Source organism: Salvelinus alpinus, chromosome 26 (assembly GCF_045679555.1).
Source record: "Salvelinus alpinus chromosome 26, SLU_Salpinus.1, whole genome shotgun sequence".
Taxonomy (NCBI): Eukaryota; Metazoa; Chordata; class Actinopteri; order Salmoniformes; family Salmonidae; genus Salvelinus; species Salvelinus alpinus.
This window is the reverse complement of record NC_092111.1, coordinates 29,255,309-29,282,517: the sequence shown is the minus strand read 5'-3', so window position 1 is coordinate 29,282,517 and position 27,209 is coordinate 29,255,309. Positions and strand designations below refer to the sequence as shown.

The 27,209-nt window shown below is 40.5% G+C and overlaps 1 protein-coding gene across 1 annotated transcript; it reads right to left on the bottom strand.

Annotated features, from left to right (window-relative positions):
• Window positions 1-8,314: 8,314 nt before the first annotated feature.
• Window positions 8,315-13,190, bottom strand: LOC139555110 (homeobox protein XHOX-3-like). The gene is made up of 3 exons (XM_071368598.1): window positions 12,509-13,190; window positions 11,198-11,433; window positions 8,315-10,157 (listed from the first exon to the last, which is right to left on the bottom strand). The coding sequence occupies exons 1-3, from the start codon at window positions 12,879-12,881 to the stop codon at window positions 9,630-9,632; spliced, it is 1,137 nt and encodes a 378-aa protein (XP_071224699.1). The 5' UTR covers window positions 12,882-13,190; the 3' UTR covers window positions 8,315-9,629.
• Window positions 13,191-27,209: the final 14,019 nt, after the last annotated feature.

Here is a 27,209-nt window from a genome sequence, read left to right as displayed (position 1 = left end):
AAAAGCTGTGTTCCACAAACAGAAAATGTGATGGAGCAAGTTGTTCCAAAAGCTGTGTTCCACAAACAGAAGATGTGATGGAGCAAGTTGTTCCATAGGCTGTGTTCCACAAACAGAAAATGTGATGGAGCAAGTTGTTCCATAGGCTGTGTTCCACAAACAGAAGATGTGATGGAGCAAGTTGTTCCATAGACTGTGTTCCACAAACAGAAGATGTGATGGAGCAAGCTGGGGAGCAATGAGATAGTCATAGCTATAACAACTATCACATCAGTATCACATCAGCATGCTGACTAGGACAATTTCAGAGCCTGATGTAGCCAGTAAAACCTACCTTTACTCCACCTGGTTTACCAAAGGTAAACATATGCAATGTTCCCTCTAAGCTGCCTCACAAAACAAATGCCAGAGGCACAAGAGGTTGAACTGAGTTCATCCCATTTTTTTAGTTTGTACTGTATATACTGAACAAAAAATATGAATGCAGCATGCAACAATGTTAAAGATTTTACTGAGTCGCAGTTCATAGAAGGAAATCAGTCAATTGAAATAAATTCATTGGGCCCCCATTTAGGGATTTCACATGACTGGGCAATGGTGTAGCTATGGGTGGGCCAGGCCCCGCCAATCAGAATGGCTTTTACCCCAGAAAAGTGCTTTATTACAGACAGAAATACGCCGCAGAACACCCCCCCCCCCCCCCCCCCCCCTCAGACGATCCCGCAGGTGAAGAAGCTAGATGTGGAGATCCTCGGCTGGCGTGGTTACACGTGGTCTGCGGTTGTGAGGCCTGTTGGACGTACTGCCAAATTCTCTAAAACGATGTTGGAGGTAGCTAATGGTAGAGAATGAACATTGAACATGCCAATTGCATGCTCCTTCAAAACTTGAGACATATGTGGCATTGTGTTGTGTGGCAAAACTGCACATTTTAAAGTGGCCTTTTATTGTCTCCAGCGCAAGGTGCACCTGTGTAATAATCATGCTGTTTAATCTGCTTCTTGATATGCCACGCCTGTCAGGTGAATGGATTATCTTGGAAAAGGAGAAAGGCTCACTAATAGGGATGTAAACAAATTTGTGCACAAAATTTGAGAGAAATATTTTTTTCTGCATATGGAAGATTTCGGGGATTTTTTATTTCAGCTCATGAAACATGGGACCAACACTTCACATGTTGCATTTATATATTTTTCAGTGTAGATCAATGTTTTTTGTGTGATCAAATCAACATTATATCAGTCCCTTTTGAATGCAACAAACCAAAACAAATCTAACTTTGCAAGATTGAGTCTGTGATTTTGTTTAAGGCAGACCCAGAGCGCAATGGACTAAGAATTCGGGCTCGTATCCCTCGAGGGGTCTTTCAATCACCTGCGAGTGAATGAATGTGCTTTTCCGATCAATCATATAGGTGGTGGTCGTTTTGCTATCTCAGGTACAAGAGATTGGATGATGAGGGCCAGAGACAGAGAAACCTATGGTTTATTAGTAACTGTGAGAAGAAGAGATAGATACAGTGCCTTCAGAAACTATTCACATCCCTTGACTTTTTCCACATTTCGTTGTGTTACAGACGGAATTTCAAATTGATTATATTGAGATTTTGTGTCACACAATAACCCATAATGTCAAAGTGGAATTATGTTTTTAGACATTACAAATGTACTAAAAATGAAAAAATGAAATGTCTTTAGTCAATAAGTATTCAACCCCTTTGCCTAAATAAGTTCAGGAGTAAAAATGTTCTTAACAAGTCACATAAGTTGTATGGCCTTCATCTCAGTTCCACTTCCTTTCACCATGAATAGGTGTATTGTCTTTTTAAAGTGCATTTTGGTCTTGGACCTGAACTGGAAGTGTGCTGTTTTGAGGTTTCTTTTGCATTGGGTTTGGAGAGTATTAAGGCCTACAGTATATGGGAATAAGGAGACAGGAGGAGAACGTTGAGTGAGTGTGTAGACTGTGGTGCTGGTGGGTGTGGGTGAGGGGGTCAGCCTACCCCTCTGTCAGAGCTGTCAGGGGTAGAGGGAGACTGATGAAGAGACTCTTTTACATTGACTGGTTGAGCTCTCAGTAAAGCCAACTCACAACCAACCAACCCTGCTGCTTACAAACTATACTCCCGTATCTGGACAGTGAAGCTAAAATGTATCATTTGTCTCTATACTCCAGCATTACCTTTCTCACTCATCATTATTCACGATTCATTCATGGTTATCCGTAATCATAGAAGCATCCACATTAATGTAAAAGTGTTCAGAAATATACAGTGCCTTCAGAAAGTATTCACACCCTTTGACTTTTTCCACATTTTGTTGTGCCTGAATATAATATTTATTAAATATAGATTTTTTTGGTCACTGGCCTACACACAATACCCCATAATGTCGAAGTGGAATTATGTTTTTAGACATTTTTACAAATCAGTTAAACATTTTTAAGCTTAAATGTTTTGATTCAATTAGTATTCAACCCCTTTGTTATGGCATGCCTAAATAAGTGCTGGAGGAAAAATGTGCTTAACCAGTATTATAGTAAGTTGCATCAACTCACTCTGTGTGCAATAATAGTGTTTAACATGACTTTTGAATGACTACCTCATCTCTTTACCCCACACATACAATTATCCGTCAGTCGAGGAGAGAATTTCAAAAACAGATTCAACCACAAAGACCAGGGAGGTTTTCCAATGCCAAGCAAATAAGGGCGCCTACTGATAGATGTTTCTTTTTTAAACGGACATTGAATATTCCTTTGAGCATGGTGAAGTTATTAATTACACTTTGGATATTGTATCAATACACGCAGTCACTACAAAGATACAGGCGTCCTTCCTAACTCAGTTGCTGGAGAGGAAGGAAACTGCTCAGGGATTTCACAATAAGGTGACTTTAAAACAGTTACAGAGTTTATTGGCTGTGATAGGATAAACCGAGGATGGATCAACAACATTGTACTTACTCCATAATACCAACCTAAATAACATAGTGAAAAGAAGGAAGCCTGTACAGAATAATAAATATTCCAAAACATGCACCCTGTTTGCAATAAGGCACTAAAGTAAAACTGCAACCAATATGCCAAAGAAATTAAGTGAATGTCCTCAATACAAAGCGTTATGTTTGGGACAAATCCAACACAACATATAACTGAGTACCACTCTTCATATTTTCAAGCATCGTGGTGGCTGCATCCTGTTATGGGTATGCTTGTCATCGGCAAGGACTATGACGTTTTTTAGGATAAAAAGAAACGGACTAGGCCTCCCGAGTAGCGCAGTCTAAGGCACTGCATCGCAGTGTTGCGGCGTCACTACAGCTTGGGGTTTGATCCCGTGACCGAGGGACCCATAGGGCGGCGCACAATTGGCCCAGTGTTGTCCGGGTTAGGGGAGGGTTTGGCCGGAGGGACTTTACTTGGCTCATCCTGCATTTGCGACTCCTTGTGGTGGGCCAGGCGCCTGCAGGCTGACTCCAGTCGTCAGTTGAACAGTGTTTCCTCCAACACATTGGTGCAGCTGACTGCCGGGTTAAGCGAGCGGGTGTTAAGAAGAGCGGTTTGGCGAGTTATGTTTTGGAGGATAAATGATTCGACCATCGCCTCTCCCGAGCCCATTGGGGAGTTGCAGTGATGAGACAAGATCGTAATAAAGAAATTGGGGAGAAAAATGGGGTACAAAAAATGACAAAATTAGAAACGGAATAGAGCTAAGCACAGGCTAAATCTTAGAAGAAATCCTGGTTCAGTCTGCTTTCTAACAGACACTGGGAGGAAAATCAATGTGCAAATATTGTACAATCCAGGTGTGCAAAGCTCTTAGAGACCTACTCAGAGAGACTCACAGCTGTAATCACTGCCAAGTGTGATTTTAATGCCTATTGACTCAGGGTTCTGAATACTTATGTAAGTGAGTTATTTCTATATTTTATTTTCAATTAATTAGCAAAAAATTCTAAAAATATCTGATCACTTTGTCATTATGGGGTATTTTGTGTAGATGGGTGAAGAAAAAACTACTTTTTAATCAATTGGTAATTCAGGCTGTAACAACAAAACTTGAAATAAGTCAAGGGGTGTGAATAGTTTCTGAGGGACTGTATATGAGGTACATATTGTAGCAAATTCAAAGAGTAGCCCTGACTGGGATTTGAACCCAGGTCCAGTGACGGTCAAGCCAACACCTTAACCATTATACCAAGAAGTCTGAAGCTCTTGACAACATCTCTAGTTGTTCAGTTAAAGTAACAACAGAATGGTGTGGGCATATACTGGGCGTTCAAAAAATATTAACGCCAATATATCACTGATTGGTCAGCTCGTTCTCCTAAGGATGACATCATCCTCTGTGAGGAAATAGCAAGCATTTTGAAATGGCCTGTTTGAGATACAAGTTTGAGGTGGTGTTTTTTAAGTGTTTTTTTGTTGTTGTCAATTTACGCTTTGACTACGAATACGAGTATAGGATGAGTCAACAACGTTACTAGGGTAAGAGTTAACAGAATAGGCTATTCACTTTTAAAAGTGAGATTTTCACTGGGAAGGGGAAGGCCGACTTGGAATTTCCGAGTTGGATGACCGTTGAATTTTTGTTGTTGACTATTTGTTTTATTAATCACAGAAGTAGACGGTCAAAGTTAGTTAAAGTTAAAAGGAACTCAGATTTAGTATACGCCTATTTGATTGTGAACTAGCTACATCACCTATTCCAGTAGCCCTATAGGCTCCTAATGCCGCGTTCATGTCAACGATTTGGAGCTTTCAGGTGCTCGGAAGGGACGCAAGAACCATTCTCACCATTGACAGCTGAACTCACGGCCATTTTGTTTACATTTTCAGTGGTCCGTGATACGAGTTGAAGGGGCGTTCAGGTGCATTTTTCCCAGTACGAAGGTCGTATTTTAGATTTCCCGCCATCACTTGAACGCAGCATAATCTACGCAAAATTCGGTGTGTTTCCATCTAGCCCATTTATAGACAGGTAATGTAAAACATATACCTTCTTATCATGAACCTGTCTGCCGCCTGAAGCAAATGCACTGACGTTCCAACGCTGTCCCTGAATCTATGTCTAAACGTCAATACGCCTCGCTTACAATATGGTTTTAGAAACATTTGGAACTTTCTCAACGGCAAGAATTAAAACAAAATAAAATGTTAATTAGGTTACTACGCACCTTTATAGGGTTATGGTTCCCACAAGGCCATGTTACAGCTTTTTGTTTACAGAACACAGAGGCGACCAACTGCTCGAAGTATCTCTTGAAGCATCTCCTAACACCTGTGCTTAACGGGAGGACACCAGAATAGTGTTGGAACCGAAAAATACTGTCGGCTACAAATGTGTTAAAACCGGTTAAAACAGTGTACAGTAGGCGGCCCAAGTGTATATTTTCTAGTTGTGAAATTATTTTGATGTGATGTGAAAGTAGAGGGCTTTATGTTTCCAAAACCATATCGCAAGGGAGGATTATTAAGGTTTCTAAACGTTAAAACGGAGCGTCGGTATTGTAGTTCACAACCGGCCATACCTTCAGCTGAGAATCCAAGAGGGGGAAACTGTAAGCCCCCTTGAGCCCCTTGGGTTCTTGAGAGCTATAGTGTTTCCCAGAAGTGTTAGTGGAGAACCGTTTGGGTGAGTATATTTGATAAAGAATCATGTGAAATAAACAGGGAATTGTGTAATCATATTGACTTAAAAGACAACGATGGCGTTGCAAAAAGAGGCAGTTTGAAAGCATCCCCCTATCTTGCCTCTTGCCAGCCATTGCTTTATTCTTGTCTCTGGGGCTACATTGTGTGTAAACATATGGTGTAAACATGCATTCATAAGATATTGGGCCATTAAACTCTGGCTTTATATCCATACAGCTCTGTTAGGTGGGGGAAATTGTTATGGGCCAGTCTGAATTGACTCGCATAAACAAACGCTATAGCTACAACATGTTTAGTTCCACCTGAATAAAATAACCGGTGACAATTGAAGAGACACCCCAACTCTCTCATGTCACCAGCTCTGAGCAGCGGGACCCTTCTACCTCCTCCCCCCTCCCGAGCCCGGCCCGGCAGTAAAGCCCTCTCCCGTGCGCCGTAAATAATGTTGATAAAGACGCCACCGAAAACGACTTTCACGCGTCGCCCGATTGATTTAACGTGACCTCCGTTTCCAAATGATATTGGAAGTCTATTTAAACAGATGAAGGCTTAAATTGTCTCGCTTGTGTGTGCATTAATTCCCCATTCATCATCATTACTCTGTGATTGGTCCATCCACGCCTCCTCGCCAGCCCTGCGCGCTACGACAAGGGCCTGTAAATTAGAATGTAGTACAATTTAAACAGCAGCAGCAGCCTCGGATAGGATGGCTGTGGTTTTTTCTCTATTCAGTGGACAGCTGCTCGGCACCTCCCCTATCAAAACGCTTTGTGCTAGTCAGGGTTCCGACGAGCCCTGCGCCAATTCTCACTAATAACATCTTCTAAGGCCGAGGTAATTGCTGTTACGTGTGCAATAGAGAAGTCTATCATATCTTGTTGCTCGGTCGTATACTGTCTTCCAGCGATTAAATTGAGTGTTAATGGTGGATTAGGCCATTGTGGATTCAACGTAGTAAGGGATAGCTGGGGATCCATATGTGTTGTTGGGTAAATGTGGTTGTAATTTGTATCACTTATGTGTCATTCTGGCACTGTGATGCGCGTTTGAAAAGAGGATCATATGGTGGTGGTGGGGGCTGCTACTGTATGGGTTCATCCAAATCAGCCCCCACCAGTCCTGGCCACTAACCATAACCCACACTGCCACTGTCCAATGGGAAACAATTGTGAAATGGCCAATGCATTTGAATATCTATTTCGTACATTTTAAATTTTTTTGCTGTTATTTTATCATGCACAAGCCAAAACATTTTTCAAACATATTTTCGTCCTGCAATCTCCGTATAAGGCAGAAATATGGCGTGATGGCTTACATAAATCTGCCTTGTGGCTTCTGCCGGGCGGCTTAAACGGTGTATTATTCCAAACATATGCATTTTAATCAGCTCGGTCACACTTACAAGAACTCCAGTTAATAAGGCGATCAATCAGACGGGCGCGGGTAGGGTGGAGGGTATTTCAGAGGGGGCTCGCGGGGGCTGACTGATTAGGGCGAACCTTTTACCTCGTGACACACCGGAATGCACGCCGGATGGGAGCATGATTTAACGAATAATTAGCCAACACATTATTTTCTCTTCAGATAGAAAAATTGATATAGGCTAATATATTTTAGAAACGTGTGTTTATAGGAAAGGGAAAGGTATCACGATAATAAGGCCGTATTGTTTTCTAAAATGGTAGGCTAAGTTAAAACAACAGTAAGCTAATGCTGTCTCGTTTATTCGTTAGATAACGATTGAAAATGTGTTAACTAGAGCACGACCATGACTTAGTTTATCTAATTTTACCCTCAATACATAATTAGGCTTATATAGATCATTTGTTACTGCGTTTTACAAGACCATTGAATATTGGAATTTCACATTTCATGTTGGAATGCTTTTATCCACCCTCGACTTAAATGTCACACATTTACACTACTAATTTGCTGAAATAACTTCTAATCTACCCTCTCGACGATTTAAACACATATTAAAAGCCCCTGAGCTCGTGGTGCTACAGCCTCTTTCTAGTGTCCCATTATATACAGAAATATCTCGTTTACGGAGAGCCTGCGACTCAATTACGCGTCAAACGCAACAAATTAAGCTCACGCTGATTGGTGGGGCCAGTTAGATCATCGATCTTTTACCATTCCAATATCTTCTCGAGACAACAAATTCTGCCGTTGTCTATTAACCGATGGATGGGAGAGAAAATAATGACTGGCGTTAACGGATCCCGGGGACCGCTTAGCTGTCATATCCTCTCGCGCGCCCATCACAAGACGACGCCCAGCAATTCTGTGTTTTGACACCGAACACTTCAGTCAAATTACTGCTCTCGTTAGGAGCAATATGCAATGACAATGCCCTGTACCTTAGGTCTATTTTATATTATATTTTTCTATGGCATTTGTCTATAATAGTCCTACAAGTAAATGCATTGCTAGGAAGTTACGTAGGCCTACTTATATTATTTTAGGCCTAACAATGTGCAATTAATTGGTTTTATATCAATAGAATATGAATAACCTTTTGGAATATACTTGTTTTGATTTGATTTAGATTACGATTCTACATGTAGGCCTTCCCTTGATGCCCAGGCTGCAATGAAAACTTAGTATGCCTATTCCGTGAGCTGTAGAATAAAACATTCGATTGATTTTGTTGTTTGAAATGCTGTTTATTGCAAATTTGAAGTCCAGAACAATCCAACAATATATTCAGCAAAAATTACCAGAGAGTGAATTCGCTCTCTTGAGCCTTTTTGCAGAAATTTCTCTAAAACATGACAGGGTTATTTCGATGAAATACTATGCCAGTAACAGTGCAAAGCGATACATGGAAACAAAGAAATAATAGCAATTTCCTCAAACTATTTTAGAATGAGTATAATAAATATAAGGCTTATAGTATCAGAATCAGTCGTTATAAATGCATTTATCCAAGCATTCGGTCTTATGAACATTGGCTAAGGGTAAAATAGAATGGGGTAGAATTGGAGGTGGGCAGGGGGAGAGAGGTGGTGGCTAGTGTTCAGTCGAGGGTATATGGGTGAGATGGGCAGCTCGAACGAACTCGGCCTAATTTGCCTGGTGTGATTGTCCAGTGGCTTGTCTTTCTCTCTTCCCCCGTCAAGCCAAAGCGAGCTAATCCGTTCCCCTGGCGCCTTGTTACGGCTTGGCAGAAACGATCCCTCCCGGTCTCCGCGCGCGGCCGGTATTATCATTAATTCAACACTCAAAATTCATCTGCCACGTACATATACATCACTTACTAATTTTACCAGCATCTGCACATTTCCGCCCCAGACCTTCAAAAAAGGGACACTCGGGCAGGGAGAGGGAGCCATAATGAGACGGTGCAGTCTGTTAACAAATTCCCTTGTTAAAAAAAGAAGATGGAAAACATCATTCTAGTGTAACTAGCCTACCCATATATGTAGGTCAATTTGGACATGTGAAGAGACTACAAATAATGATAAACCGTTAACACCATCCATCACGGAGATAAACGTTTGTCTGTAATTCCCAGTCCACCCGCGCGCTCTCTTTCCTCGCACCAAATTAATCTTAGATAAATCAAATGTGTTTTTTGTCCGATCTCGGAATATTTCATGGTCTGCATGGGGTTTTGTAACTGAAATGTATTTTTTCAGTGGATAGCGTGATGTGTGAGATCATCGTGTTGGTGCTTGAAAACATGTAGCTTAAAAACTGGGTAGGCTATTTTTTGCACTCCGAGCTCGCTCACCTCTCCTTTTTGTTATGTAGCAGGTGTATGTAACAGCACGCGCTGCAGTACCTGTCGTTTATGCTGCTGCGGATATGGAGTCTGCTCCACACGAGCGTTCTATTCATGCTGTTTGAGTCTTGTTCATGTGTTTTCTTTAAGTTTGATAAAAGCTCATCATGGTAAAAGCGTATGGCCCTCTTCTGCGCTTCATTGACTCAGTCCAATGAACACATGTAGATGTGCTCTCTTCGTTTTATCTGGTCAATGGCACCTCCTCTCTCTGGTCCAAAGTCACCGGCGAGGACTTGCTCAGCACCGACGGTGTAAACGTCAGAAACGCGTCAGTCCTGGTCGTTGGGGAGCACGGGAAGTCTGACCCGGTGGGCCTCTGTGGAAAGCCGTTTGTTTGAGCGGAGTGACAGGCGAGGCAGGAACAGGGACTCCCCCCGGGACCGAGGCTGTGGGCTGGGCTGGGGTACAGGGATGGGTGCCTGAACGCACACAGCAGCTCCGGCCTCTGGTAGGGATGAGACAACATCCGGAAACTGTCGAGGGACCTGAGTGGGTTGGAGAATGGGGTGGCGGAGGAGGCCGAGCCGGCTCCGACCCCAAGGTGGGAGTAATACGGTAATGGCAGGTGGGACGGGAAGGAGTAACCGAGATTCCCAGTGGCGGCCGCGTGGTTCATCATGTAGGTGTAGAAGGCGGGGTCGGCAGGGTGAGGCCACGTCATGGCCAGACGCTGCCGCTTGTCCTTCATTCGGCGGTTCTGGAACCACACCTATGGAACACAAACATACAGACAGGCGAGGTAAAATATGAACCTTCATACGTATGTGATGAGACAGATAACAGATGTACAGCTGTTTTTGTACGTTTACCCACGGTTCCAAATGGCCTTACAGTTAGAGAGCAGTGGGCAGACCTACACGGAGTGTACAAAACATTAGGAACACCTGCTCTTTCCATGACATCGACTGACCAGGTGAATCCAGGTGAAAAATCCGCTTCAGTCAGTGTAGATGAAGGGGAGGAGACATGATAAAGAAGGATTTTTAAGCCTTGAGACAATTGAGCCATGGATTGTGTATGTGTGACATTGAGGGCGAATGGGCAAGACAAAATATTTAAGTGCCTTTGAACGGGGTATGGTAGTAGGTGGCAGGCAGGTGCACGGGTTTGAGTGTGTCAAGAACTGCAACGCTGCAGGGTTTTTCACTCTCAACAGTTTCCTGTGTGTATCAAGAATGGCCGACCACCCAAAGGACATCCAGCCAACTTGAAACAACTGTGGGAAGCATTGGAGTCAACATAGGACAGCATTCCTGTGGAATGCATTCCACGCCTTGTAGAGTCCATGCCCCGAAGAATTGAGGCTGTTCTGAATGCAAAAGGGGGTGCAACTCAATATTAGAAAGGTGTTCCTAATGTTTTGTAAGCTCAGTGTATATATCCGCTTCATATATATATACTATAGGCCTATGCAAATTCCACCTCATTAATGGATACATAAGCTCGCCCCTTAAATGTTTTCTGTTTAATCATTAACACAATGAATTAACGTTTAATTTAGTTAAATATTGCCCGTGAAATTGCATTTACTGTATTGTTTTGAGAACCCACATAAATATAGGCTGAGTAGCCTAGGCCTCGATTTGTCTGACATGATTTCAAGTGAACTCATATTTTCTTTTTAGATTTGCAACTAAGATATGTCCTTTCTATGCCAAATATGTTATATTGGCAATAGGCTCATATGTTGTAGAGAAACGTTATGATGTTGAAATAGGCTTCTGTTAAAGCCGAAGAGCCTTATCTTACCTTGATTGTGGTCTCTGGTAAATTTAGTGAAGCCGCCAGTTCACATCTCCTCGGCCTGGACACGTAATTCTCCCGGTAGAATTCCTTCTCCAACCGGCCGATTTGCTCCCGAGTGAATGCTGTCCGGTACCGTCGCATCGCGTCGGCCCCGTAGGACAGCGAGCCCTGTCCCGAACCCATCTTACCAAGATCCATGCCGCTGTCAACCGGGTGGCAGGGGGAATCACCGTTTCGACCTGGAATGGGTTTAAAACATTCATCAGATTATTAGTTATAGAATAGCCTAAAGGTACATTTGATGAAAATAGTATCCTACAATTAAGTGTTGTACAGGTTTTCTTTTGTTATTTTTGTTTTTGTATAATTGTCACTGCAGCTTTTATTTTTCGTTTGACTGAGGTTGACAAAAATCGAAAGCAGAGCACCACAACTAGCTAAAATGCATCTCATCATAAATTAAGCCTATGTAGGCCTAGAGTAAACTAAATAATCCAGATAAATGAATACCATAGCTAACTGCAGAAGGGATAATTATATTAATCCATCATTGTGATAGTTATATTTTATGCAGAACCCGATTTAATGTGAAGATAATAGCATATATAATCATTCGTTCAACATGTAGGATACTGTTTCCCATTCATTTGAAAGCAGGACCTCAAAATACATATGGTAAGCATTAGACAACTCATTTGGAGCCTATTTTTCATAAAGACATGACCAGTTTGATGTCAGTTCTCCTGGGGTATGGTCCCTAGATAATTCCAATCAGTCTACCAACGAATTAATAAGGTATTTTAGTGTTTTGGGGTCTGCCATTTTTATTTGTGGTTTGTTTACTTAAAATCTCTACTAGCAGCATGCGTGCAGATTGGTTAATTTGCTACAGGGTGTCTGGCCCCGGGGTAACTCGTTTTAAAAGTGTCACTGTGGTTAAAACCCTAGCTAAGGGGGTGTAACCCAATAACAAGACGAGATCTCTCATGAGTGTGGATGTAACAATCTATAGAGAAATTAATTAATTCCAAATTAACGTTGTTATAAAAACAATAACAATTATGTTCAGTAAATTGTCACTCCCTATCCATAATTCAATCGTACGGAATATCTTGCATATGTTACGCCATAATTTACTTTTTTTCATTCTGGACTGCATGCACAGAAATAGGCTGCTAGCAATCGATTGTAGACCATGTTTACACCGTCACATCGATTGCATTCATTAATTTACATTTTCCCACATTCAAAATCACATCCGTGCAATGTGTTGAGAAAACGAAATGAATACTGTCATGCCGTTTTTTTCATTACCTTTCCCATTGGGGTAGTCCATGCTTTCTGACGTGCAGCTCACATCAATTTCCTCATAGAAGTCTGACTCAGTGTCCGAGCTGCTGGTTTCTTTGTTGGTGCGATCTATCCGGTGTCTCTCCGTAGAAGAAGACATGCCAACCGGCCTTACATCAGCGCACACGCGTCCCTGTGCGCCCTCCACCTCCTCGTCTGCTCTGTCTCGCGAGTAGGGTGAAGAACCCGGGCTCAGGCAGTTCCTGTGGACCGTCTTTCCTTGCGGTTCTTGTGCGGGGCTTCCAACTGCTTCCGAGAAATTAGAGCCCGTCTTGCCAACCACGGTGCCAAGTTGACCTCCCTCCGCGAGCATCACCATCTCCTTTCTGTTTTCCATTACCGACGAACGAACGCGCGTGGAATGAACGGGCGCCAAATCACTATGGAGAGAGCCAAGCTGTCTGTGACACTGCAGGCTACGGATGGCGAGGGGATTCAGTCGTGAGAGTGGAGAAAAAAGAGTAGAGGAATTGATTGAAATGAGAGGAGAGAAGAGAGGGGGATGTACGTTCTGATCCTGCGAGGCGAGAGCTTCAGAGTGCGGCACAAGCCCTGGGAGGGATCACCATTGCATTCTCTTTCTCTCGAGCTGTCATTCTTAATAGGGCAGTCGTCATAATGGCACCCCTGATGACGCCACGCATCGATTGGATGTGGATAAACAGAGAACGAGCAATCACAACCGCGGGATGAGAGATAATAGGGAAGACAAACAGCTTTGGACAGGAGTGTTGGCTACAAGCACATTATCACCGCATGAGCGAACGAGCAAATGATTTTGTGCAGGTATACAGAGTATATATAGTCCACTGAACATCAATGTTCTCCAATCCTCAATTTCCACAAGGAAACAAAACCGTTCGAAACGATGAATTCAGAAAAATTTCAAGATTTCAATTATATATCTTTTTAAAACGTTCTAAAGGTCCTTCTTAGGAGGTACTCAGTTATTAAAATGATGAACAATATTGATATGTAAATTATAATGATAAATAATTATTAACGAATTTATAGGACACCAGGTTATGTGTAATGTGATGCCATGAAATAATCCATATTATTAACCCACTATTTACATGACAAGGGGCAAATTATTTGCGTTGTTTGTTGTGACGTTGTCATTAAAATAGGCAACACAATTTTTTGGGGGGGGAATATTAGGGTGTTTTTGAAGCTAAATGGTGAAGCTAATTGGTTTAGCATTGTGATATTTGTAATCCACAGCAGGAGCACAATATAACAGTATGGTGAGGTTTGTTGCAACGTGCAAAGGCTCCCCTTAATTTTGTCATGTAGTACTTATGTGTGAGTGAATCTGAAGTTGTCAGCTTTCAAAACGTATGGCTTGTTTAAAACAAAACCCTGTGCTTTTCAAACGTCTAATGTGAAGAACAATGCATGACAATATAAGGCCTGTTATTCAATTGATTGCAGTAAGCTGCACTGGACAGAATGAAGACCATAGTAATGTATTTGCCAAGTTATTCAGCTTAAAGGAAAGCGTTGCAAGCATTACAATCAAAACCGTCGTAGCCACCAATGCATAGGACCATCTTATAACAAAATGATCACGTTGATATAATACATTGTCGCTGAGACTTCAATTCCAAAGGGAAGTTAAATCAGATCTATTCTCAGTGGTGCTAAATAGAGGCGTTTAAAACATGTTCCATTTGGATCAACATGCTTCGTGCGCGCCTCGAAGCGTCTAATGAAATGAAATGGAGATGTCCACTCTTTAGTGGCCTGGCCAAGTGTCCATAGAACCCTGCGTAATTGGAACGGAACACGCAATCTTCCTCACATCTCAATGTCCCGTCCTACCCCTCTCCATCCCCCCTCTCCCTCTCTCACCCCCTCCTCTAAAGTGGTGTCAAGTAAAGTGCTCAGAGGTCAAGTCCTGGTGGTCAGAGTTAAGATTACCTACCATTTGACTTATTAGTCTGAACAACCAACAACATGGGGCTACACAGCCTGGTCTCATAGACTAGACGTAACATAGAAATGTAAATCCGGGACACTAAAATTAGTATATGTTACTTGGTATGGTTACCTAGATGGTTGCTTAAGGCGAAAACGAAAGTAGGGTGGTTTGCCGGGGTGGATGGGTGGGCGTATAATGCAAACGTCTAGCAACCCAAAGGCTGTGGGTTTGAATGTTGTCATGGACAACTTTCACATTTTTGCTAATAAGCAACTTGTATACTACTTACTACTTTTAGCTACTTTGCAACTACTTAGCATGTTAGCCAATTCTTCCCCTAACACTAACCTTAACCATTTGAGCTAACCCTTCCCCTAACCTTAACCCCTAACCCTAAACCCTAGCCTAGATAACTTTAGCCAGATAGCTAACGTTAGCCGCATAGCCACCTAGCTAGAAGATATTATACACATTCGTAACATATAGTACTTTTTGCAAATTCGTAACATATTGTACGTTTTTCTAATTCTTAACTTATAATACGAATTGTAATTCATAACATATCATACGAATGGGTGATGGACATCCACAAATGAACACATACCATATGAAACTTAATATATCATACTAGATGGTGTCTCTCGGATTTAAGTACAGAATAATACGAAATACTGTGAGACCAGGTTGTGCCACAGGAACATTTTTGATTACAACCCAAGACCTATAATTTAGGAAGCATTGTTTTACTGTAATTGCATAGTTTTACCAGGTCAACCATTTGATTATTGTGAATTATTATATATTTTTTGTCCAGCCATGTCTCCCGAGTAAAACAAAAAAAACGATTTCTGACATTCTACACGCCTGTGTTCTATGGGAGATTGCGCACGCGCAGATAAAGGCGACGCCGTGCATGTTTTCTGGATGCGGGACGTCTCCCAACCTCTCTTTGATCTATGTACTCTAGCGCAGTAAAAAGTCACTAAACACAGTGATAAAGGACAAGGCTTTTATTAAGGCTATGGCCTTTGGGGGAGGTTGAACTTGATATTACCACTTTAAAGATTTCACGGTGTTTTAAGTTGAGCCCTGGAATCGTAATGGGGCCCATTACAACTCTCTGGCTGTTTGTTTTCTGCTTATGCGTCACACATTACACATTACACATAGCATCCTCAGTATTCTTTCTCATTACTATTGAAGGATGGGCTCATATAATTAGGGATTAGGATACCTAATATTAATTTAATAGGATTTATATGAATAGGCTATAAATATTTAAATTTAAATATAAGCATCCAGATCAAGCTGTTATTACCTCATTGAAGGAGATGAAGTATGGAAAGCTGGGTCCCGATTCTCCAAAATTCTACCAAAGTGCACTTGCACAACAATAACCATCATGGATAAAACATGGTGCTTATACCAATGCAATGCTTTTAAATTCATGATGAGGAGTGTACAAGTGCACACTTTGGGAGAAGAGTGGAGAATCGGGATGCTAGTGCTAATCATTCTTTCTCCACTCCTTATTGGACTATCCAGTTCTTGTGTCCTCTGATTCCGCTGTTAGATTGAGCAGGTTAGGGATGGGGCAGGGAACATGTCTGTAGAATAGGTGCATTGACTCATAGTACATGTCCTACAGTTCATACACAGTATCAGTGTACTGGGGACTAGGATGACGTCAGGGGTCGTCGTGACAAGGGACGCCACCAAGCAGTCTCGCGCAGCCATTGCTGTCCTCGTGCGCCCTCGCCTGTTGAAAAATAGGAAGGCACACGAGCCCTCACGGATTCTTAGGGGGGCGACTGACGGAGTGAAATTCCTCTCTCACAGTGCACACAGGCCCATCTCCCCCTCCCCCCTCTGCCTTCCTTTTCTTCTCTAGCTCTCACTCCCTCTACTCTCCGCTTACAATGACAGTTCACAGTAAAGGTGTTTGAGCCGGTTCTGTAAGGATATTAGATGCCGTTTTTAAGGTCTGCATCTTTTATCTCGCGATTCTCTGTATCCCTCTGAAACACACTACAGTATACTGTTAAAACTATAAACGTTTCAGATTGGATTATACTCTCATTCCTTTGTCTAATCATAGGCTACTCTCTTCCCCATAGGTCAATTTAGAGTTGCATAGGAATTGTTGTATTCTTTATCTCCCATCTGATGATGCTCTGTCTGGCAAAAGCAGTAACTTGTTGCACAACAATTTTGAATCTTCTGTACTAAAAAGCAATTCTGCAAACAGGGAATTCTATCTTTTAGATTCTATTTCTGTCTGTCTTTTAATTTTGTAAGAAATGAAGGCTATGTCACTTCAATCATTTGAAGCCCTAGTAGGCTACCATACAATTATTCCACCTGTGTGATAAAATGGAAGTTCTTGAAATTAAAATGAGAAAGTGGAGAAAATAATGTTATGTTATTGTCCCTCCATGAGAAGTTATCATTGAGGACGTTGTCAATGCTAGATAGATAGATAGATAGATAGATAGATAGATAGATAGATAGATAGATAGATCCATCGATCGATAGATAGACAGGTAGGAAGTGTCCGATCCACCGAGTCACAATCAGAACCATGGTAATAAAATGTATTATTAGAACCTAACTAATATTTCGCTTTTTACTTCAGCAGATACAATTCCACGGTTGGGAGAGACACCGAGAGGGAAATGATTTGGGTAAGTCAAGACTGTTTCCTTAAGCCTATGTCCAGAGATAGGGTCCTGGCTACCTGGATCAACCAACACAACTGAAAGTGTATAAGTTCCTCGATGTTTTGAAGTTTGAGTTATCAACAAGACATAGCCTACTATGTTTTAAACTATTGTGGGTGGTTTGAGAAACTTTGCGTTATAGGCTATACCCTATATATACTGTATATACATAATATATAGCCTATATTCCATTGAGCGTTGTTGTATTCATAATATTGCATTGATTGATACCAAAATGGCTTATTTCTTCAAACTATCTTGCTTGGATTTTGTTAACACTTAAGAATACTGCCGTTAGTCCTACTGTGTAAATAATCATTATTATTACTTGTTCAGATTAAGAATGACTTCCACACCATGATGCATGTTGGGGTGAAGTTTAAGTACAGTACAGTGTAATAAGTACAGTGTAATAATGAGTAACTAACTACAATACTAATTAATGCTGACCACTGTACCACGGGGGTCTAGGCCTGCTTATAATGCCCCCCTTGTATTCATAATATTGGATGCATTGATCATTTAAAACGAATTGCATTTAATACTGTGTAAACCCGAAAATCCCAACGTTTCTATTCCAAAAACATCTGTTGGTTAGGCCATTATGCGAGGTTCCACTCTCATTCAACTGTTTTCCCTCCATTCATCTGGGTTCATGGAAATATACCGACATGTCTGAGAACACTGAACGTTATGTTATAGCCCAAGGCTAAATATTTGTAATAGACATACCCACAATCACAGTCAAATGTAAACCCTCTGTGTATTTTGGCAGTAAAGCATACTAGGCTACTCCATAGGCCTAGCTACATAGTTGGTTATCAATTGTTTTATTCTGAATCTCTGATCTGATGATACCCTCTGTGGCATAATCAGTAAGTATCTTTTAGGTTTCTATTTCTGCCTGTCTTCGAGTTTTGCAAGATAATTTTGAGTGTTTAAAACCATATGAACTTGTTATACATTAAATATGTATTAGCATAATCCTTTGTGTGGGGTGAAATATAAATGCAATTGTTTGTACTGTAACGCCTATTTAAAAGGCAATTCCATTGGTCTGTATTTGTTTCTATATACCAAGTAGACGGACATTTCGTGAAATATTATTTTGCAATATTTCGTGTAGGCCTACATCACACGTTTCCATTTCTTGTGTATTAGTAAGGCTGCTACACGTTTTGCAATTCATTTTCTTCAGGTTGCATCGGGTATATTAAACATCTAATATAGAGAATCCTTGCAAATATAAATATTTAAATTGATAGTCGTGTTTTATTTTCAATGAATCCCTAGGGTGAATTCGGTATAAGTGGGACCCAATTTGCATTTCAGTCTTCTGTAACCTCTTTTGACATCTATCCAACACATTAGCCCAACACATGATACATCTCTGAAATCCTCAAGATGTCTCCTAATCACACTCACAAACAAAAAATGATATCTTATTCACAGGAGGCATGACACACCCATTTGTGCTTTTGGGAAACAAGGCACTAGTACTCTAGTGGCCGATCTAACAATGAAAATAAATGTCTTAAAAAATGGAACGCAGTCGGGAGGAGGCAAGATCAGGTGGGACCATTCTAGCCAATGAGAAGACAGATACTCGTGTGACCAACGGTCTCCACTAGTTACCACAGCCACAAAGTCAGAATTGGGTACATCATAAAAATGTATGAAAACAATCATTATATTTTTTGTTTTAATTTAAGGTTAGGATTAGGCATAATGTTAAAAGTGTGGTTAAGGTTAGGGTTAGCTTTAAAAACACATTTCAAGAAGCGACATTTTAGAAAGGCGGGATTTACGACTTTGTGGCTGTGGTAACTAATGAGAACTAGCCACAACTCCGATATAAAGTGTTTTTTCTAAAAGTTGCCTGGATCTTAGGTGTCTTACTTATATCAGTGCAATTCTAACAACCTAATGATTACGAATCTTCTATTCAATCAAATAAGCAACACATAGCAAATAAGCCATTCAATGTATTGTTATCCAAATTCGACACTCTCTCATTGACCTCCATACAAAAACTCTGCGCTTGGTGAGCGAAAAAAAAGAAAAAACGCTGTAAAAAAAACTGTAGAAGACAGATTTTGGGCTCAGTTGTACCTCTCGCTTCGCCTCTTCCCCTCTGGTTAGATAAACGTGACACTATTATTATAGTCCTAATTATACCCCAATGGGTTTCAGAAATGTATCATGTGTTGGGCTAATATGTTGGATAGATGTCTGAAGAGGTTACAGAAGACGGAAATGAAAAAAGTGTCCCACTTTTTCTAAATTCATTCATATAACAGTACAAATAACAGTACTACAATAAACAAAATTAACAGGATATAGCACTACAAGAACCAGAGCCTTGCCTAACCTAAGTACAGGGGTCCCTAATGTAAACTGGATATCTTTCCTCCATTGGAAAAGCCTATAAGACTGTCCCACTTTAGCTATTCCATGCTGTCCTACTTTAGCTATGGTTGGTAAAGCGGGACAACAACAAAAAATACTGATTTATAAAATTGATACATAATAATGGCAACTTTTGAATGCATTTTGATGCACCAGTACATAGTATGCACATTTACATAACAATTTGGCACTGTGCATCATTTATGACAGTTTTATAACCTTAACATAAAAAACTGAATAAAAGCTATGTCACTGATCATGCCATGTGCTTCTTGTGGTGAGCTTCCTGTTTGAAGCTTGCTCTGCCCACCTCTATGATGTCACACCAACTAAGTAATGTGATATTGGTCATGTGGTTTCTCTGCAAGGGCTTTAATAATAACTTTAATTTTCTCTCGCCAGACCAAGAAATAAACACATCAGGAGTAAACTGTTATGATGTCCCAATCTTTCTGAATTCACCCTACCTCCTCTTTTTCACATAGGCATATCTCATGCCCTCTTGGGATACCCTTGTTTGACACTCTTTGTGCTATAGGATACAAGATGGCGCCTGTGTTACCTGTGAGTTATGCAACTTCGCAGTCAAGACAGATACTATCTTGTGATCTGTCAGCAGATAGGCTAACACTTACAATGCTCTTTTGCGCAATTCAAAGATGACCTTGTTCGTTTACAGTAGTGGCACTTTATTGTGTGTGTTTTAGATAATGGGACTGGGAGGACAACGGATGGGACAACGGACTCGTTCATTGTTGGATGTATCCAAGTACATGTATGTTCTCCATATAGGTGGGCAACATAAGTGCAAGAACCGAAAGGAAAACGGGACACAGTGTGTTGTGGTTTTGCTCTAGTCTTTGTTATAGTGTCTTATACACCGCGATTTAAAAGGGAAGCGCCCCCCTCAGCGACATTGCAGATTGCGCCCCTCTCGGTTTTACAAGCGGGCCTAAGGTGAACTTGACCATGGAGTCTGCGCAGTGCGCGATGCAACCCTGTGAAACCCTGCAACCCTACTGTCTCAGTATTTCCGTTTTGAACGAGAGTGAACTATTCCATCATTACCCACCAGGGCAAAACAAATCAAACACGTTCAATTTCAATGGATTTGGTTAGGATTGTTAGTAAAGAGGATATGCCAATGGAAGAATACGTGTTCTGCTATCCTAGCACCTCCACCACCCCGGCTTCAACTTGGCCTTGAAACTGGATGACGCAGCCACCAGAGCTTTAAATGCTTTGACCTTGAAACGCGCCCGGAAATATGTCTAGAGAGTGCAAGGTGGCTCGAGCTGGAGATCTCTTCTCTTGTAATTTTAAGCCCCCCTTTATAGCTCATCGCGCCTCTATTTGTTACCGCTAACTGGTCTTCTCACACGCACTGCATTTCCGTATAACGAAGAGATTAACGAGCCACTGAAACCTACATCCCCCCATTAAAACGAAAACACCATTCAGTAGCCGACGGTATGGTTTACCACAATGTCATCGGTAGCGTGGAAAACCGTGACGCTCAAAACTCACTTGGCGCGAACCTGAAACGCTCCATAGGCCTACCTGTTTTCATCTTTATAACTATAACTCGGGTGACCTTGTATTTCCATATATGGGGCTTGAAAGAGACTCGTAATAATATATAGGCTAGTATATATTTCACCTTCATTCTACCGCTATTCCAGTGTATGGAATCAATGTAGAATCCTTATCGATCCGAGTTATCCCTTTGAGTTGGTAAAGCCTATGGAATACACAAAGCTTGCCTAACTGAAAAGCCAACACACCTGATCGGTTGTCTTATGGTCGAGGAGATCCCCATGTTGGCTTTGGGAATCGAAAATGGAGAGCGCCATGCCTTTTCTTTACCTTTCCAGGATATGAAGCCATTGAAATTATAGAATTTTAGAAATATGGCCTTCAACGAATGTCCTGACTTTATGTAGCCTATTGCATCATGGTCACGCGTTTATTTGTGTTTATCCTTTACAAGTTTGACCAGGTTCACCGAAGCCTAGTTTCACTGAAGACCAAATGTTGACCACATCATTTGTAGCCTATGTGCAAATGTTATATTGATAAAGAAGGTGAGACGAGGTGGGTTTGTGCGTTGGTTATATAACAATGCAATTGGAATGTAGCCTAATTTGATATTAATTGTATTGTGTCCAATACGATTTTCATGTTGTTATCGGTGTGTTATTGTTTCTACCTGTGATGTATTGGGAGTTCTGTTGTGTCGACGACCCATTGTAACTTATTGACGTGATGAAATGTCTATCGAACTTTTTGAATGACCAACTGAATGTGATATTGTGCAATACTTGTGTTTCTTTAAGAATGTATATTTGGTTTACGTGAAATCGAAGCTCGTTGTAATGTGACTAACATGGCATGTCTTTGAATAGATTTTATTTGGCATATTTCAGAAAGTGAAATGAAGGTTCTATTTTATTCGATCTATTCATTATCATTCCCTTACAAAATCGTGTATAGCGGATAACCATTGCACCATTGATTGTTTGTTTTACTATTGCAAAACATGTAGGAATTTCCTTTACAAAAATGAATTTTCCTTTGGAATGATGAGACATGCGACTAAATCACGACAGATTAGAGGTATTTCTTAACCGAGGACAAAGTAAAACATAAAATACAATTTCGTTCACTGGAATCTGTCTGTGAAGTTTGCACATTTTAAATCAAAACCAACGAATGTCAATAAAGATGTATTTAAAGTTTGGCTTTTGCACAAATTATGTTTTTTTTCTTGAGAACTAGGAACGGTAAAGCCAATGTAGGCTAGCCTATATATTTAGGCGAATGGGCATTATTGTTGAACACTTGCAGGCTATAGGTTATAGTTTTTTGGTGTAATTTGTTAACACTTTTTTGATGTTCGTTTCCGTAAACTATTGTGTAATATAGCCTGCTGCTTTTTACTAAATTTATTTTATGTTAAAGCTAGTGGGAAATTCCGGTTTTGCTGTTTATTGTTAATGACGAATCGTTTGGCCATACAAAAACGCAAATGGTTATATAGTGAAGCGTTTGTGCCATAGTAATAACGTCATCAGGAAAGAAATTAGTAAACGAAAATGTTAGCCTAATTCCATGGTGACTCGAGCTGAGTGAACTTGTTGATAGGTAGTGAGTGAGTGACTGGATGTTCTGCAGCATATATACAGACGTCTTGATTAGAATTTGCGTTAAACATAATGCATTTCCCTTTGTATGTTAACTGGAAAGAGTTCCACGGCCTCGTCCTTGGGACAATAATGTGTAGGAAGGGCTCATGTCATCAGAAAGAGCTACAGTATCTTACAGGGGCTGGTGTAAATGAGCCTAATCCGTCCACTGATGGGGGACTGGTAGCGTTCGAAAATACAACAGATGTGCAACTGGCTGAAGTTTCATTGAAATGAACTGTAGGCCTATATATTTACTGCGATTCCATTGTGCCAATAAATGTAACATGTAGCTTACAGTTTTAGCAGCCCGTTAACAAAATGTTTAAGACTTTTACTTTGTGACACTTTGAGTCAGAGCGAATGTATAACGGATCTGTCAGTCAAAGGCGCGATTCAAGAGCCACCCTGTTGACTCTTATTTGCCAATTTCCTTTTTATTTTATCCTTTAGTGCCACATCACGTTAAGGTCCGGAGAACATAGAAGAGTTACGTGCCAGGCCGCCCTGTGGTTCACTGGCTCTACCGCAGAAACATATTTCTATTTATTTGGCTTTACTTTCTATACCACAATTTAGTTTCACGTCACACCACAACAACTGGATAAGGCACATTTTTCTCACTTTATGGATTGGAAAGAATAGACGGGTTGGGAATAGGCCCGCATCTTTGCAACGTATTCTGCATTTCACCAATTGTTATTAGAAAACGGTAATATGATGATAACGTTAATTCATAGCTTTCCAAATGGTTTAGATTTTCCTTTAATGGTTTTACAATTATTTTGTAGTCCTATTGTTTACGTCACATAGGATGAAAACATTGTTATTTGCTGCGAAATGACAATGCCAGTCGAAACTAAGAATGTCTATGCTCTTGGTAATGACTTTACAGACAGGTCTCCCTAGCCAGTAGAATGTCTGGGCATTGTTTTGGCGCATGGCGGTGGTCTGTTCCTCGATAGGGATGTCTGTTCTGGTCAGACCATCAAAACAGACTGCATCTGCGCGCGCCATGGTCTCCGTGACAGCTCACGATTTTTTGATCCGCGCCAGAAAACCTGGGTTTAAGACAGAACCTTGCTTACATTGCCATTTTTTTTTTTTAAGTTCATGTAAATATTTCATGTAATGTATTACCATTTCAAACGTTTGATTTTGGAACATCTTTGTTGGTTCAACCCATGTTAATGTGAGCAAAAAGAGAAAGTCCAGATGTAGCCTGATGATTTAAACGTGATTCACAAAGCCGTTCTACTTCATTGTTATAGGTTAGTTAGGCCTTTACACATCATGGTTAGCTACATAAGAAAAGAAAAAGAAAATAGCTAGATATTTGATAACGCTAAATCGTGTCATTTCACGATATATATCGAGTAGCTTTCTCAAATTTGTTAATGACTAATTAGGCTATAAAGATAAAGATAAAGTTAAGCACTGGGTGTGGATTATGTCTAATTGGCCTATCTGAAAAGCTGACAAATTCATTTATGGATCACAGATTCTCCTTCCCGGAACATGAAATTGATTAAACATAGGCTATAGATTGGACATATAAGACACATATAAACCACATATATAATTGTTGGTTAAAAAAACACACACTTATTTCAATATTGCAAGAATAGATTGACCGTTCAAAAAAAAAGAGGTACAACGTCAACAATCTATGTCCGAAGAATTAGGACTGGGTTAGTTCAATCAAGTTTATCTAGGAAGATATCAGTCGTCTACTTCTTTAGGATATACATCATGTAGAATCTAGGCTATCCTAACAGCCTAACATATGTATTGATGTGTTTTAATGACATGTATTTTGAGTCCCGTTACGGCATGTTAACATCTGAGTGCATGCGCAATGTCTGTCATAATATTATCTTTTTTTAAATGTAACTAGGCAAGTCAGTTAAGAACAAATTATTATTTACACCGAAGGCCTGCGAACAGTGGGTTAACTGCCTTGTTTAGGGGCAGAACGACAGATTTCTACCTTGTCGGCTCGGGGACTCGATCCAGCAACCTTTCGGTTACTGGCCCAACGCTCTAACCACTTGGCTACCTGCCGCCGGTGACCGCGATAGTTTATTAAATCCCTCATCCATCCAGAATATATACAAATAACTACAAAGAAATAACTGGTTTGGACCCTGCACGCGACCTTGCCTAAATAGCCGACAGGTTAAACAAAATTTAGTACATTTGTATTGGAAATCATGTAGAATACTAATGTTAATCAATAAGGTTATGTTTTTCAACGTTTTTCGGCTTCAGATAGACATTGTTTGAGGCTTTATGTTCTGTCTCATATCTGACGTCTGATACATTGTATGAATTAGGATCCCCAATTAGGGGATCTACTCTTCCTGCGGTCCAAGATGACTAGGACAGTTTATTAAGTCCCTCATCCATCAAGAATATTCAAATAATAGGCCTACAAAGAAATAACTGGTTTGACGTGCTAATAATGCCTACGTTTGTTATTACTGTGTAATGGATCATTTGGACCCTGCACGCGATCTGGCTTTAATATCGAATTCGTAATGGTAGTATTTATACTGTGGCTGAGGCACAGTGCTTTTGACGTTTTTATTAACATTATTATGACTTAATAATAGGTGAGAATGCCTATGGAAAAATGCTTCCTGAATTATGTGATCGCATCACAATAATAGTATTATGGCGCGAAAATAGGCAAGAATGCCTATGAAAAATGCTTGAATTCTATATGAATGAATCTTTGAGCACTTTTGTTGGGTTCCATTTATAGCCTGAAACAAACTTTGCCAGTTGACGGCTTGCATTATTTCATTTAGGCCTATTATTGGTTTTACAGCGCTGAAGTTCACTAACTACAACCAAATGATCATATTTTTCATGTCATTATACTGTACCCGAGAAAATAGGCTATAGGTAAGTCTAGGCTGGTTTTGTCTATAATATTCTTGCTTTTTTCTCCTGAAACAATATATTTGGAAGGAGAGCCCTAAGGAGAGCCGTAAACAGGACAAAGCAGACAAAACACAACGACATGCCTATACTACTTCACATCATTTTCACCCGTCTTCACCAAAAGTCTCCAAAACACGAGACTAGTTTGCAAATGCAACTTTCCAATTAGCCTACTTTTCCAATGTGAGAGACAGAAGTGTGCAAAACACATGATGCATAAAATGTTTCCTTAGACACAACGAGAATAAAACGTTCGAGAAAACAAAATGATAGTAAAAGTTAATGCCCTCCAAAGCTTTCATTAGGCCAGGAATTCTCACCCCTCTTCCGCCCTTTTCAAGAACTCAGACGGGTCCTTCAAAGACTGAATAACCCAACAGACTCGTCGGCTAGACAGCAACTTTCAACTTGACCTTGGCCTCTAACCGCGTCTACCCCGTAGGCTATGTAAAAAACAACCGAGTTGCCAACCTTGATAACTCTTTTCTGTCTTTGCATATTGTAAATATGTCGGAAGCGAGGGATCTGGTATCTATCCGAATTCTCACTCATTTCTTGAATGCTCGAACCTGTCGCTCTAATTTGAGTGATATGAAAACGGGGCATTTTGATTGAGAGAATCTCCCATGGATTTGAGCTTAAATATCTTTAGTTGAAAAATGAGATGGACGTATTCCAAGTCTGTATATGTTTTTTGTTGTTGTTCTAAAGCCTTGTTTATTTTCCTTCTTTATTTCACTCCCTATCCGATACGTGTCTCTTGGATGAGTCATCCGTGTTCCCCACAGTGGTTCGGTCTGTTCAAACACTTTTAACATTAGCTAGTAGTCCATCTCTATCTTCGTTTATGGGATATTGGGAAACGTGTCCTTGGCGACCATTCCTTACACTATGTACTAATTATGTGAGCTGTATTGGGGTGTGTGGCTTTGAATGGATTATACTTTGTGGAATTAATATAGGCCCACCATGTACAAAATAATCAGCAATGACATTGTGTCATAGACATGTTTACACGGACTGCCTTTAGGTAAGTAAAAGCAACGTGTATGGATGTACTTAAATTGGTGAGTCACCGCAGTCTTTTGAAACCGTCTGGACTACTAGGTCCTTTTTATTTTGCTTTCCAATTATAAAATAAAAATCATTTTCAAACCAATTTAGGTTTGAAGTGTAACCGTATATAGGAGTGATATATATATATAAGTATAGATATATAAATATATATATTTTTTATTTTATTTTTTTATTTACTCACGAAACCCTCTCGTTTTGAGCGGCAAAAAGACAAGCCAAATCCCTTGATAGGTACGGTCATTTTACAAAGCCGCATTTTTTCTACATTTAATTATCTGCACTGGGAGATATTTATCGTCCTCTTTGCATAGCCTATCACGTGGCCCCTTCTTAGCCAATAGAAGCGCGACCTTGGTGCAGCCGGGCGCGTCAGAGTCGCTTACTCTCTCGGAATCAGTATC